This window comes from Erinaceus europaeus, chromosome 3 (genome assembly GCF_950295315.1).
Source record: "Erinaceus europaeus chromosome 3, mEriEur2.1, whole genome shotgun sequence".
Classification (NCBI taxonomy): domain Eukaryota; kingdom Metazoa; phylum Chordata; class Mammalia; order Eulipotyphla; family Erinaceidae; genus Erinaceus; species Erinaceus europaeus.
In genome coordinates, this window is record NC_080164.1 from 31,235,548 (window position 1) to 31,250,308 (window position 14,761).

At 40.6% G+C, this 14,761-nt stretch overlaps 1 protein-coding gene across 1 annotated transcript in view; it reads left to right on the top strand.

Moving 5' to 3' along the window:
- The first annotated feature begins 1,281 nt into the window (after window positions 1–1,281).
- The window catches only part of NOL10 (nucleolar protein 10), a 95,506-nt gene continuing 82,026 nt past the window's right edge, over window positions 1,282–14,761 (top strand). The window contains exons 1-5 of the mRNA XM_007529836.3: window positions 1,282–1,467; window positions 3,073–3,118; window positions 4,834–4,932; window positions 10,605–10,682; window positions 13,346–13,383. Coding sequence (XP_007529898.1) covers window positions 1,402–1,467; window positions 3,073–3,118; window positions 4,834–4,932; window positions 10,605–10,682; window positions 13,346–13,383 — 327 coding nt within the window. The 5' untranslated portion in view covers window positions 1,282–1,401. The remainder of the gene's footprint in view (window positions 1,468–3,072; window positions 3,119–4,833; window positions 4,933–10,604; window positions 10,683–13,345; window positions 13,384–14,761) is intronic.

Here is a 14,761-nt window from a genome sequence, read left to right on the forward strand (position 1 = left end):
TCAATTGCAGTTAACCTACATTTAACACAACAGTTTTCATCTAAGTCAAGAATTCTCAGGTTCTCTAGGCAACAGTCAATGCCCTTCTCTATGCAGTTGTATGATGGTCAAAATTTGCAATTTCTGTGGATGACATATATATATGAAGAACTGTTACACACCTGGCTAAAAAGACATCAGTGATAGGTCAAGGGCAGAACACAGGACTTAAATGTATATTGCCCCAGGTTGTATGTCTACCAGAAGCAAACAGTGCTGATTTCTCTCAAAAAAAAAAAAAAAAATCATGAACACATTAGATTCAAATTCACTTCTTTGATCTTTTACTACTTTTTAAAAATATATGTATATTTATTTCTATTAGACAATTTCACACTGAGACATAAGTTAGCACAACACTCTGGTACACGCAATGCTGGGGACTGGAATCCCAAGTCTGAGGCATGAGAGTCCTGAGCTGTCAGTTGAGCTATCTCCTCGGCATTGAAAATAACATTATATCCTTCCTTTCTTCTCTTAGAAATAGGGAGGGAAGTAAAAGGGGAGACAGACACCTACAACCCTGCTCCACTGCTGGGGAAGCCTAAATACCAGTGCTTGTGCATAGTAAAGTGTGCATGGGGGGGGGGTGCGGGGAGAAGATAGCATTATGGTTATACAAAGAGATTCTCATGCCTGAGGTTCCAAAGTCCCAGGTTCAGTACCCCACACCACCATAAGCCAGAGCTGAGCAGTGTAAAAAAAAAAAAAAAAAAAACATAGAAAAACTAGTTTACGAGGGGGGCCAGGCTGTGGTGCCACTACCTGCCCCCAACATACTATTATTATTTCGTAAGAGATTAATGGGCGGGGGCGGGCGGGGAAGGAATAGAGAAAATGAGAGCATCACTCTGGCGCTGCAGGGAGGTGGGACTCAGGACCCCAAATTTGACAAGTCCAAATCTTCATCCTCTGCGCCACCTCCTGGTCACGAAAACAGCACTTTTACCCGTCAATTTACATGAGTATTTATTTGTAAAGTAGTGTCGCAGAGCCACTAAAGCAGAAAGAACACATCTCTACTTTGAATTCGCTCACTCGGTTCCCTCTAGCCAGCCCGAGAAGCCTCGGGTCAGTTCCGCCCAACCCAGCCCGAGATCGCAACATTCCGGGCTGTACAACTACCCTAAGGCCGCTCCCACGCGGACAGCGACTTTGAGAAAAGGAAGAGAGAGACGCCCTGCCGACAGTTCCTGTCTTCGGGAAACATCCTGTTCCGGCGCCCGGAAGTGCGTCATCAGCCGACGCCAGAACCGCACACCGCGGAGGCGTGCCGGCAAGGCTTCTTGATTCTGATACTCGCATGTACCGCTGGCTTAGGTGGCTGGTCTGGAATAGGGGTCCTCACTTTTCGGCGCCAGTATGCAGGTCTCCAGCCTCAATGAGGTGAAGATTTACAGTCTCAGCTGCGGCAAGTCCCTTCCAGAGGTGAGTCTCTCTGTGGTTGTTCTCCTCCACGAAGGTCCGCTGTTTCTCTCGGCCTTATCCGTGGTCTGATTAAGGTGGGCCCTGACCGCCCCAGACTAGTGAGGGTCACCCGGAGCTTGGTTGACTCTGATAGAGGAGGACACCACTGTCACTGAGCCGAACCTGGACTTAGAAGTGATCATGGTTTATGAACTTGGCTTGAGCTTTTTGTAAAGTTTTCAAGGGCCGAGGATACGTCCGTTTAGGCTACAAAGAATGGGCAAAGCCGCTGCCACGTGAGGAGGTGTGGACAGAGCGATTGACAGACACTGCTTCATTTTAATTTCCGTTTATCAGATGTTTTTTTGAGTGTATTATTTGCCTAATTCAAGAAATACAGCAGTGAGTTAGATTTGGCACCTGCAGAGTCTCTACAGGCATGAAAATCTTTTTGCATAACCACTATACTATCTCTAGTGAAGGATAGGATTTAAAAACAAATCACTTTATTGGGGGGTAGGGGGCACAATGCCCAAGGACAGATAGTGACTAAAAAAGTTGTGGTATATATACACAGTGGAATGCTACTGAGCTATTAAAACAGGAAAAACAGGGCTTCTTAACCTCATTGTTACTGACATTTTGCCCGGACAGTTCTCCTTTGTGGTGGTTGTCACTATGGCTTTGTTGTAGTTGGATATTTGGCAGCATCTGAGACCCCTACGGATTAGATGCTAGGAATACAACTCTTCCCCCAGTTGTGACAGCCAAGTGTATCTTTAGGGGTTGCCAAATGCCCCTGGAGGTGTAAATTTTTCGTGGTTGAGAACCACCCTTTAGAGTAATCATACTTGGTTAGTGCATCATCATTGAGACCTACTGATGCAAAACTGGGGCTTATGCTAATTACAGAACAAGATCTGATTCTGTGAATGTGATTTTCTGAATTACCGGTGTTCTTTTTTTATTGTTGTTTTTGGATGCTGAAGATCCAACCCAGAGCCTCATACATGCAAAACATGCATTTTACCACTGAGCTACACCACAAGCCTAAAACTATTATTATTAATTGCTATTATTATTTCATTGATAGAGTGAAAGAGATCACAGTCTTGAAGCTTCCTACAGTTTAATGGGGGGCAGGCTTGAACCTGCATTGCACACATGGCAAAGCAGCACACTATCCAAGTGAGCTATTTGGCTAGCTCTAAAAGTATTATGTCTTTATTATGAAGCATCAGCAGCAGTTTGCTCATATCTATTAGGTTTATTCTTTGTAAAAAAAAAATTTTTTTTTCATAAAGAAATTTGCTCCCTAAAGCTCTTCCACATTTTTTAAATAACACATAGCATTTGAGGCGCTTTCTCAGATTGTTAGCTTAGTTTTCTCTTGTGTGAAGTATAGCAGTTCTAAAATTTTATTTGTTTAAGGTATGTAAACATATAAAAAGAAATCCAGAGAATGTGTTAGGAGAGCAGGATTACAAAATTTCTCACTTTCTGTCATATATGTCCCTGTAAGATTTCAATTCTTTTTTTTTAAATGTGAGTATGTGTTATTTTTGCAAGAAGAGAAATAATTTCAATAACTATGTTTTAAAATAAAGTCTCTTTATCTTCTTTAAGTGGCTTTCTGATAGGAAGAAGAGAGCCCTCCAAAAGAAAGATGTTGGTGAGTATTAGTACTTTTAACTTTTACCTTTGTTACTGAATTTATAATGCGTTCACCTAATTATTGTCATCATATTTAAGTGAAAATTTATTTTAAAAAATACTAAAACAAGAATTTATTGCTTTTTTGGTAAGAATTTTTATTTATTATTGAGTAGAAACAGAAATTGGTAGGGGAGAGGGAGGTATGGAAGGAGGGAGACAGCAGTTCTGCTTCACCACTTGTGAAGTTTTCCCCCTGCAGGTGGGGTCTAGGGGCTTGAACCTGGGTCTTTGTGAATTCTAGCGTGTGTGCTTAACTAAGAGTGCTGTTCTTCTGGATCGTAGTGGTACTGGGACTTGAAACAGGGACTTTTTTTTTTTTTTAATGCAAGTCTCATGTTCTATCAATATACTGTCTTCCCCAAATTAAAATAAAAAAAAATTTATGAGAGTGAGTCATGTAAGATCATTTTTTTTAAAAAGATATATCATCTATCTATTGTATGTGAGACAGATATTTGCCTTAGTTATGATTGAATGACAGTGGCTTAATGTCTACCCCACTTCCCCTGTTCAGGTCTTAAAACTCAATGGTTGTTGCACTATTTTTAACTTAAAATTATTTATTTATTTATTTATTTCCCTTTGTTGCTCTTGCTGGGTTTTTAAAAAAAATATTATTGTAGTTATTACTGATGTTGTCATTATTGGATAGGACAGATAAATGAAGAGAGGAGGGGAAGACAGAGAGGGGGAGAGAAAGATAGACACCTGCAGACCTGCTTCACTGCCTGTGAAGTGACTCCCCTGCAGGTGGGGAGCCGGGGGCTCGAACCGGGATTCTTAGCCGGTCCTTACGCTTTGCGCCACCTGCACTTAATTCGCTGTGCTACCGCCCAACTCCCAACTTAAAATTTGTTGTTGTTGTTGTTGTTATTGGTGGGGAATTCATGCTTTACAATAAATACAGTTGTTGGTACATGTATAAACTTTCTCAGCTTCCTGCGAAACACTCTCACCCCTAGCCTGGGTCCTCCTCAACCATCTTGTATGAGGACCTGAAGCCCTGCTCCCCCCAAAGACTTTAATTTTTTAAAAGAGATTGATTTGTTCTTTTAAGTAACTCCCCTCATTTTTTATTTGATAGAACAGACAGAAATTGAGAGGCAGGGGTGGGGGTGGAAATAGGGAGTAAGAGAGAGAGAGAGAGAGAGAGACACCTGCAGCACTGCTCCACCATTCATGAACCTTTTCCCCTATAGATGGGAACCAGGGTCTGGAACAAGGTCCTTGTACATGGTAACATGTACTAAACCAGCTGTGCCACTGCCTAGCCCCTAACGTTTGTTTGTTTGTTTGTTTTAGAAGGGAGAGAGAGACCAGAGTATTGTTGAGCTCTGGCATGTAGTAGTTTCAAGGATTGAGCTGTGGCCTCTGGGGCTTCAGTATATAAGTTGTGTACTAATAGACCATCTGCCTGGCCCCCATTGTGTACTTCCCAGTGAAAATTGATGATGGTGCTTTTTCCTTTTTGAAGACTAAGACAAAAACAGAAGGTTATGTATGAACTAAGAAAAATACCTTTCTATGCAAAGATTGGGCTGTGCTGACTCCAAGACTCAAGGCCCTGAGACACTGCTTACCTATGTAGTGACCCCTCTACTTGCTTTGCCTGCCTATAATACAGAATAAGCACACAGTAGTTAACCAGTTATTTATTTTCTTTCCTTGTAGATGTTCGTAGAAGAATTGAACTTATTCAGGATTTTGAAATGCCTACTGTTTGTACCACTATTAAGGTGTCAAAAGATGGGCAGTATATTTTAGCAACTGGTAAGTATCTTGATTATGATTTACGTGTATTCTTAGCAGGAAATGCTATGATGACAAAGGTCATTTTTTTTAAATCACCCTAACATTTTATTACAAGAAATTTCAAATTTCTGGAGATTTTGAAAAGTTGTACAGTGAGTATTCATGTACCTACCAACTCAGTTCCACAGTAATTTCCTGTATTTGTTCTATCACATATCTGTTGTATTATCATCTGTTCATCTATCAGTCTATTTCTTGAGTTTTAGAGCAAGTTGCAGTTATCAGGCTTTTTTTCTTTATTGGGGGATAAATGTTTTATAGTCGACAATAAATACAGTAGTTTATTATAAGCATAACATTTCCCAGTTTTCAACATAACGGTACAACCCCCACTAGGTCTTCTGCCATGATGTTACAGGACCTGCAGTTACCAGTTTGTTTGTTTTTTTAATGTTTTAAAATTTTTTTTAAAAGATTTTTTTAAAGTATTTATTTCCTTTTGTTGCCCTTGCTATTTTATTGTTGTTGTTATTGATGTCATTGTTGTTTGATAGGACAGAGAGAAATGGAGAGAGGAGGGGAAGACAGAGAGGGGGAGAGAAATAGACACCTGCAGACCTGCTTCACCGCTTGTGAAATGGCTCCCATGTAGGTGGGGAGCTGGGGGCTCGAACTGGGATCCTTACGCTGGTCCTTGCACTTTGTGCCACCTGTGCTTAACCCCTGTGCCCCAGTTAGCAGTTTTTTACTCATGACATATCTCACCATGTTTTTGTTATTCTGAGTTTTTTTTTTTTTTTTTGCCTCCAGGGTTATTGCTGGGGCTTGGTGCCTGCACTACAAATCCACTGCTCCTGGAGGCCGTTTTTCTCATTTTTGTTGTCCTTGTTGTTGTTGTTATTGCTGTTGTTGTTGGATAGGACAGAGAGAAATGGAGAGTGGTGGGAGCTGAGGGCTTGAACCGGGATCCTTACACTGGTCCTTGCACCTTGTGCCATGTGCACTTAATCTGCTGTGCCCACCCCCCTGAGTTCATTGTTTATACCTTTTCTCTGTTGGTAAATTTATTTACAAAGAAGTGCAGATTTAGGAAGTTGGGCGGTAGCACAGTGGGTTAAGTGCAGGTGGTGCAAAGTGCAAAGACTGGCTCAAGGATGCTGGTTCGAGCCCCCGGCTCTCCCATCTGCAGGGGAGTCGCTTCACAGGTGGTGAAACAGGTCTGCTGGTTTCTATCTTTCTCTCCCCCTCTGTCTTCCCCTCCTCTCCCCATTTCTCTTTGTCCTATCTATCAACGACGACATCAATAATAACAACAATAATAACTACAACAACAATAAAACACAACAAGGGCAACAAAAGGGAAAATAAAAAAAAATTTAAAACAGATTTAAATTTCTTTTTTTTTTTTAATTGAGAGGTAAGGGGAAGGTGGAGAGGGAGAGAGGTAGGTAAGAGAGGTACGTGTGATACTTTCACCACTGGAAGCTTCCTTCCTGCAGGTGGTGACTGGTGACCCAGCTCCTTATGCACTGTAATGTGTGCGCTCAACCAAGTGCACCCATCACCTGGCCACTTCGAGAACTTTTTTCATTATTTTGTTTTTGTTACCACACTACTGCTCAGCTTTGGCTTATGGTAGTGCTGGGGACTGAACTTCAGGCATGAAAGTCTTTTGCATAACTGCTATGTTATCTTCCCAACCCTGCATAGGTTGTTTTGTTTTTACACATGGGCAGTATTCAGCTCTGGTTTATGTTGGCACTGGGGATTGATCTTAAGTTTGAGATTTTCTGACAATTACATCTTTGTATTTCCATCAAGATTCAGAATTTGTATTTTTGGAGGTAGCCTTATAAATCTGGGATTTCTCCTTCTGATAAAGTTGGCTGATGATGACAAAAAAACAAAACAAACAGAAAAGACTCGTTTATTTCATGAGCGATTATAAGGCCAAAACACTGCTCTGGTATCTGTGGTGCCAGGGATAAAACCCACGTCCTTACACACGTGAGTTCTGTGCTCTCTCTGTTGAGTCACCTCAATGGCCTAAACCATTGATTATCCCTTAAATAAATACATTCTTGGACTTTGATGATGCTATAAACATACGACTATCTGATTTTGTTAAAAAATAATTAGTTTAAAAAAAATCACTTTTTTTTTTCTTCATAGCCTACACGATTAACTTACATAAAATGCAAACATTCAGGTTTGAATCTGGCCCAACTTCATTGCAGGAAATTGTTGTGATATTTTTGTGTCTCCTCTGTTTGTCACTTTCTATCTGAGAAAGCCCTAGCAATGACAAAGGGAAGAAGATTGAGAAGAAGAAAGAAATACAAACATAAAACTATATAAGATGTGAAAAAGCCTCAAATTGCATTTTATAGAGAAAACAGTCACTGTGTTTATTCCTCCAATTTTTTTTTGTTTTTGCTTTACAAATAGCTAAAACTGTCACTATTGAGTTTAAAAAAAAAAACCAAAACAGGATCACACTGTATGTGCCATTTTGTAATACTCAGCTGCATTTTCTTTTTTCTTTTTAATTAATAATGATTGATAAGATCATAGAATAAGAGGGGTACAATTCCACACAACTCCCACCACTGGGACTCTGTATCCCATCCCCTTCATTGGAAGCTTACCCTTTCTTTAGCCCTTTGGGAGCATGGACCCAGGATCATTATGGGGTGCAGAATGTGGAAGGTCTGACTTATGTAATTGCTTCTCCACTGGACATGGGCTTTGGCAGTTTGATCCATACTCCCAGCCTGTCCCTATCTTCCTATAGTGGGGTCTGGAGAGGTGGAGTTCCAGGGTACATTGGTGAGGTCATCTGTCCAATGAAGTCAGGCTGGTGTCATGACAGCATCTGCAACTTAGTGGCTGAAAAAGTATTAAGACATAAAGCAGAACAGATTGTTTAATAATCAGAAATCTAAAGGTGAGACTATAGCAGAAGAGATTTTGAGTCTCTAATTTGGGAAAGGCTAGGAGGTCTATTTTAGGTATATTCCAAGGGCCCATGACTTTACTCATTTTTGCCTTATCCCAACAGCCAACATGCAGGTAGGCTAAAGTATTGTCTGGGGGTGGTGTTAGAGTTGGAAATAGGTCTAGAAAGCTGGATCAGGGAAGAGAGTAGTTCCCACATATGGGGAAAGTACATAAATACCATTAACTGTAAACCCCATCGATTTCATCTGGGGCTCATATTCAGCACAGAAGCCTGTGTAACCACTTTTGTGTAACTGCTTCATCCCTGTAGGTCTGAGTTTGCATTCTGTAGTCATAGCTAGGAACATTCTAGGCTGCACTCATTTCAGGACCCATCTTCCTTGAGTGGCAGATTATGTTGGCCCAACCTCCCTTTGGAAAATGGGGCAGTCCCTACCAATGTTGACCCACACTGAGGGCATTTTTTTTTTTTTTGCCAGAGCACTGCTCAACTCTGGTTTATAGGGGTGCGGGGAATTGAACCTGGGACTTTGGAGCCCGCAGCATGAGAGTCTGTTTTCAGAACCAATATGCTATCTACCCCCACCCCTCAGCTGCATTTTCTACTTACTTCCTTGCTTCACTGGGATACATGCTGGTAGCTTTCCATGTCAGTAACTACAAGTCTGTATCAATCTCTTTACAAACTTTAGCATCATTTGCTCTTTTTAGTCCTTTCTTTGTAAGAGACCATTTTGTTTGGGATTCTGTTCTGTTCTGCTCTGTTCCCTCCAGGGTTACTGCCGGGCTCAGTGCCTGCACCACGAATCCACTGCTCCTGGAGGCTATTTTTTTCCCTTTTGTTGCCCTTGTTGTTTTATCGTTGTGGTTATTATTATTGTTGTTATTGATGTTGTTGTTAGATAGGACAGAGAGAAATGGAGAGAGGTGGGGTAGACAGAGGGGGAGAGAAAGACAGACACTTGCAGACCTGCTTCACCACTTGTGAAGTGACCCCTCTTCAGGTGGGGAGCTGGGTGCTCAAACCTGAACCCTTACGCCAGTCCTTGTGCTTTGTGCCATGTGCACTTAACCCGCTGCACTACTGCCCGACCCCCTGGGATTATTTTCTAAACATCACCACATGAAGCCTTAAATTAAAAAAAAAAAAATCTTTATTTACTTACTTACTATTATTATTTTTTTTTGCCTCCAGGGTTATTGCTGGGGCTCTGTGCCTGCACTATGAATCCACTGCTCCTGGAGGCTGTTTTTTCCCTTTTGTTGCCCTTGTTGTTTATCTTTGTTGTTATTATTGTTATTGCTGTCATTGTTGTTGGATAGGACAGAGACATATCGAGAGAGGACGGGGAGATGAGGGGGGCAAAGAAAGATCGACACCTGCAGACCTGCTTCATCACTTGTGAAGTCACACCTCTGCAGGTGGGGAAGCAGGGACTAAAACAGGGATCCTTCTGCCGGTCCTTGCACTTTGCACCATGTGCGCTTAAGCTGCTGCTTACCTATTTACTTATTTACTTATTTTTGTATAGGTACAAAGAAATTGAGAGGGAAGGTTGAGATAAAAGAGAGACACCTACAGCACTGCTTTACCGCTCTTGAAACTTCCCTGTACAGGTGGGGTGGGGACTGGGGGCTTGAATCCAGGTCCTTGTACATGTTACCATGTGTAGTCAACTGAGTGTATCACCGCCTGGCCCCTGTACTTGAGCACTGAGTATTTTTCATGTCCTTGGCACTGCTGGATGTTCTTTTGTATAAGTTGAAGTAAAGATTCAAGGTGTATGAACATGATACATTGTACAAATACTGCTAGACTTTTCTTCTAAGAAGTAGCAACAGCAACCTGCAGTGTAAAAGTATCTGAATACTTTTTTTTATTAGTGATTTAATAATGATCCACATGATTATGGGGTAAGAGGGGTACAATTCCATACAATTCCCACCACCAGAGTTCCGTATCCTATCCCCTCCATTGGAAGCTTTCCTGTTCTTTATCCCCCTTGGAGTATGGATCTTTATGGGGTGCAGAAGAGGGAGGTCTGACTTCTGTAATTGCCTCTCTGCTGGACATAGGCATTGGCAGGTCAATCCATACCTTCAGCCTGTCTATCTTTTCCTGGTCAGGTAGGGCTTTGGGGAGGTGGGGTTCCAGGATACATTAATGGGGTCGTCTGCCGAGGGAAGTTAGATTGGTGTTGTGGTAGCATCTGCAACTTGGTGGCTGAAAAGCATTAAGATATAAAGTAGAACAAATTGCTTAATAATCAAAACCTAAAAGTAAGAATATAGCAGATGAAATTTGGGGTCTTCAAGATAGAAGCTAGGAAGTCTATTCTAGGTATTGAATACTACTTTTTAACACCTTTACCGACACAGATATCTTTTCATCCTTGCTATTCTGTTAGGCAAAAGCAATTTATTTTAATCTACTTTGTTGTGTTATTTGTGAAGTTTATTATTTACTTGTATTTTATTTTCCATGACTTGCTTGTTTGTATTTTTTGCTCATTATCTTTGGAACTTTGGGGAGGGCTACTTCTAAGTTCTTTTCCTTTGATGTTGTTCTAATTAATCCTACCTCTTAACAAAAAAATATACCCACTTAATTGTAGTGGGTAGACAATGAAAAGTATATTCTCTATGTTTTATATTGCATTAGTTTTTTAGAAAAGTTTTTATTTATAAAATGGAAACACTGACAATACCATTGCGTTAATTTTTTATAGGAACATATAAACCGAGGGTTCGATGTTATGACACTTATCAGTTATCCTTGAAGTTTGAAAGGTGCTTAGATTCAGAAGGTAAGTAAAAGATTAAATCTGAATTTGTGAAAATAGTCTTTTGTATTTGGCTGCTCTTTTAGTTTTCATATGAAAATGGGTTACATATTTTGTTTTGTTTTTTCCTGTGTAACATTGATAAATTGCTCCAAATTCACAGGGCCTATTTATTGGCTGACAGCTCTGTAGGTGAAGTATGCAGGCTTCTGCCAGGCTCTCATGTATTTCGCTCAGGGCTGAACTCAATGTGTCAGCTAGGTGGGGCACTTTATCTGGAGACTGTGGACAAGATACCCCTTCTAGTCTTTCAGATGGTTGTGGCAGAATGTCTAATAGTTTGTTATGCTTGTAGTACTGGGACCCTTGTTTTTCTACTGGTTGTCTCTCAGCTATGACTGTCAGTCTGTAGAGAGTGCTGGAATTCCTTGTCCCCGGTCTCCTCCACCTTTCAGACACCTTTCAGGCTGTCAGGACTTTTTTGTGCTTCAGATCTCTCTGACTTATTTCCTCTTGTGCTGCTAGGCTGAGAACACCGGGTTCACTTGATTCTACATCTCCCCTTTGCTGCCCACTATATCCTAATCCCAGGGCTGCTGTCTCCCCTGTTCATAGGTCCTGTCCACATGCTCCATCAGATGATAGAGGGAGACTTACTTGTACAAGTGAGGGTTGTGAGGGGTCATCCTTAGAATTCTGGACATGTTGAAATGGGAAAGGTCAGGTATTTCCCCCTGCAGGTGAGGACCGGGGGCTTGACCTGGTGTCCTTGAACATTGTAATAAGTGCATTCTACCCTCATCCCAGTCCTCATTCCTTGCTTTTAAATAACGTTAGCAGCTCTGTTACTTTGCAATAAAAATGAGTTTGGTTAGCAGGTGCATTAGGGATGAGTAAATAGCTAGAGGCCAGAGAGAGTGAGCTCACTGGGTAGGGTGCAAGTCTGGCAGTGTGAGTGGCTGAAGTTCAAGCCCTGGCACCACATGGGAAAGACTTTGGCACTGGGAGGAGGCTCTGATCCTGTGGATCCTCTCCTTTTTTCTCTCTATCTGAATTAAAAAAAAAAAAGTGTATTGGGGGGACTATGGGACAGGACGGGGAAGGCCTGGGAACCATAAAATTGCTCGTGCATAAGCCTCTGGCTACGAAATAAAGAAATTAGTAAGTTTTGTAAAGTTTGTGCTATCTTTTCTTTTTATGAGTATATATGTGTGGGGAGGGGAAAGACAGACAGACCAGATCACCAGTTCATCATTTAGGATGTTCTGCTTATTTGCTTTTTTTTCTTGTTTTCATGCAGTGTGGGGGACTCTCACTCAGGCCACTCTACCTCTAAGCTATCTCCGTGACAGCTATTATTTTTACATATACTTACTTTATATTTGTTACATATGAGAAAGAGAGAGCGAGTGAGTGAGATAGGAGAAGGAGGAGGAAGAAAGAGAATCAGAGCACCACTGTGGCATATGTGATGCCAAGGATTGAGCCCTCATGTTTGAGAATCTGTCACTCAATCCACTGAACCACCTCCTGGGCAGTGCTATTATCTTTTTTAAAAATTTATGGTTTACTAATAATTGACAAGACTGTAGGATAAGAAGGGTACAATTCCATAGTTCCCACCACCAAAGTTCCATATCCCATACCCTCCATTGAAAGCTTTCCTATTCTTTATCCCTCTGGGAGTATAGATCCAGGATCATTATGAGGTACAGAAAGTGGGAGATCTGGCTTCTGTAATTGCTTCTCTGCTGGATATGGGCAGTGGCAGTGGGTTCATACCTATAGCCTGTTTATCTTTCCCTAGTGGGGTAGGTCTCTGGAGAGGTGGGGTTCCAGGACTCGTTGGTGAGATTGTCTACCCAGGGAAGTCAGGTTGGCATCATGGTAGAATCTGCAACTTGGTGGCTGAAAAGCATTAAGATATAAAGCAGAGCAAGTTGCTTAATAATTAGGAACCTAAAGGTAAGAATAAGCAGATGAGATTTGGGGTCTCCATTTTTGAAAAAGCTAGGAAGTCTGTTTTAGGTATATTTCAAGGGGCCCATGATTTTACTTATTTTTGCTTGAGCCCAGCAGCTGTAAAATGCCACATTTTGACTGTTCTTTAATGTCATTTGCTTCGACCATCTCAGAGAACTTGTGGCAAAATTTAGAAGCCATTCTGTCTATCTTTTACTTATTTTTATTGTCTTTTACCTGTTTTTAATTTTCATTAGTTTTTAAAAAAGTCATTTGTATTGAGAAACTATAAAAGTTAAAATTTTCCATTTTTGGGGAGTTGGGTGGTAGCGCAGTGGGTTAAGGACACGTGGCACAAAGTGCAAGGACCACATAAGGATCCCCACCTGCACGGTAGTCGCTTCATAAACGGTGAAGCAGGTTTGCAGGTGTCTATCTTTCTCTCCCCCCTCTGTCTTCCTCTCCTTGCTCCATTTCTCTCTGTCCTATTCAACAGCAACATCAATAACAATAACTACAACAATAAAACAACAAGGGCAACAAAAAGGATTAAAAATTTTTTTTTCCATTTTTTTGAGGGGTCACTTTGTTTTATGTAGGACCCAAAAAGGAAAAATATTTTATATCAATTTTTTGTGTTGATTTAAAATCCTAGTTAAGTCTGTGTCTTTATTCAAAATGTAGACCAGTAGTTCTATTTCTTACTACCATTTCTTGTTTTTCAGTTATCACCTTTGAAACTTTGTCAGATGACTACTCAAAGGTATGCTTTATTCTAGCTGTACTTAATAAGTGAACAAGTAGAATTTATGATACCATCATTGAATATTATTAAAAGTGGCTGTGTAGTAAAGTAAAACCTATTATTTTCCATTGTATTTTTAGTTTGTTCTTATTTATATTATCTTCTAAGACAAAAGTCATAGGAATGTCCTTCGGCTCCTCTGATAGCTAAGTGGAGTTTCCATGTTGTATGTGAAGCTTCAACTATGTATATTTTTTAAAGGATTTGCTATTTATTTATTTATTTATTTATTTATTTATTTATTTATTCCCGTTTGTTGTTTTCTTGTTGTTATTGATGACGTCGTTGTTGGACAGGACAGAGAGAAATGGAGAGAGGAGGGGAAGACAGATGGGGAGAGAAAGACAGACGCCTGCAGACCTACGTCACCGCTTATGAAGTGACTCTACTGCAGGTGGGGAGCTGGGGGCTCGAACCGGCATCCTTATGCTGGTCCTTGTGCTTTGCACCACCTGCACTTAACCTGCTGTGCTACCACCCGGCTCCCTAGGATTTACTTATTAATGAGAGAGCTAGGGACAGAAAAAGAGAGAACCAGAGTGTTACTCTGGCACATGTGATGGTAGGGATTGAACTCTGGACATCATTTGAGAGTCCAGTACTTTATCTACTGTACCACTTCCATGCTGCTTTTACCCCCGACTATTTATTTATTTATTTATTTATTTATGGTCATCACTGGGGCTTCACTGCTCCAGGCTGACTTTTTCATATATAAAGATAGAGGCAATGAGAAGGATGCTGCAGCACAAAGACTTCGTTCATGCAGTGGAGGTGGGAACCAGCCTCCATTGAGCCCATGGCACAGTGGTCCTTGCTCACTGTAATGCATGTCCGCTACCAGGTACACCACTACCCCTGCTCCTTAGTTTTTTTAACCTTGAAAGTGACTGTGGCATATTCTGAAGTGATTCAAAACACAACTAAACATATATAGGTATATTTAAACTCTTGCCATTTATAAAACAAGTTAGTAAAATCCCTTACTCAAAAATAATTTTTTTCTAGTGGATATTTTGATCTGATAGGGCTTTATATATTGTTTTCAGTTGTAGAAATTATGGAGTACAGTTTATCCTTTGCTTTTGATAGTTGTTTATCATGCTTTTGAGATGTGTTATTTTGTAGTGTATTTTCCTTAGATGTTGATACATTTGCTTTTAAGTATCATTTGCAGATTTTAAAGATAATTTTGTAGTATATTAAAGGTACAGTTTATAGCATGAATCTTTCAAACTCTGTGGTAATTATGAGATTGCAAAAATGTGTACTTCCATAAAATAGGAAATTATTTATTGAAGTTACTGAGTAGTGCTCTACATTAAGTGCTAGAGCC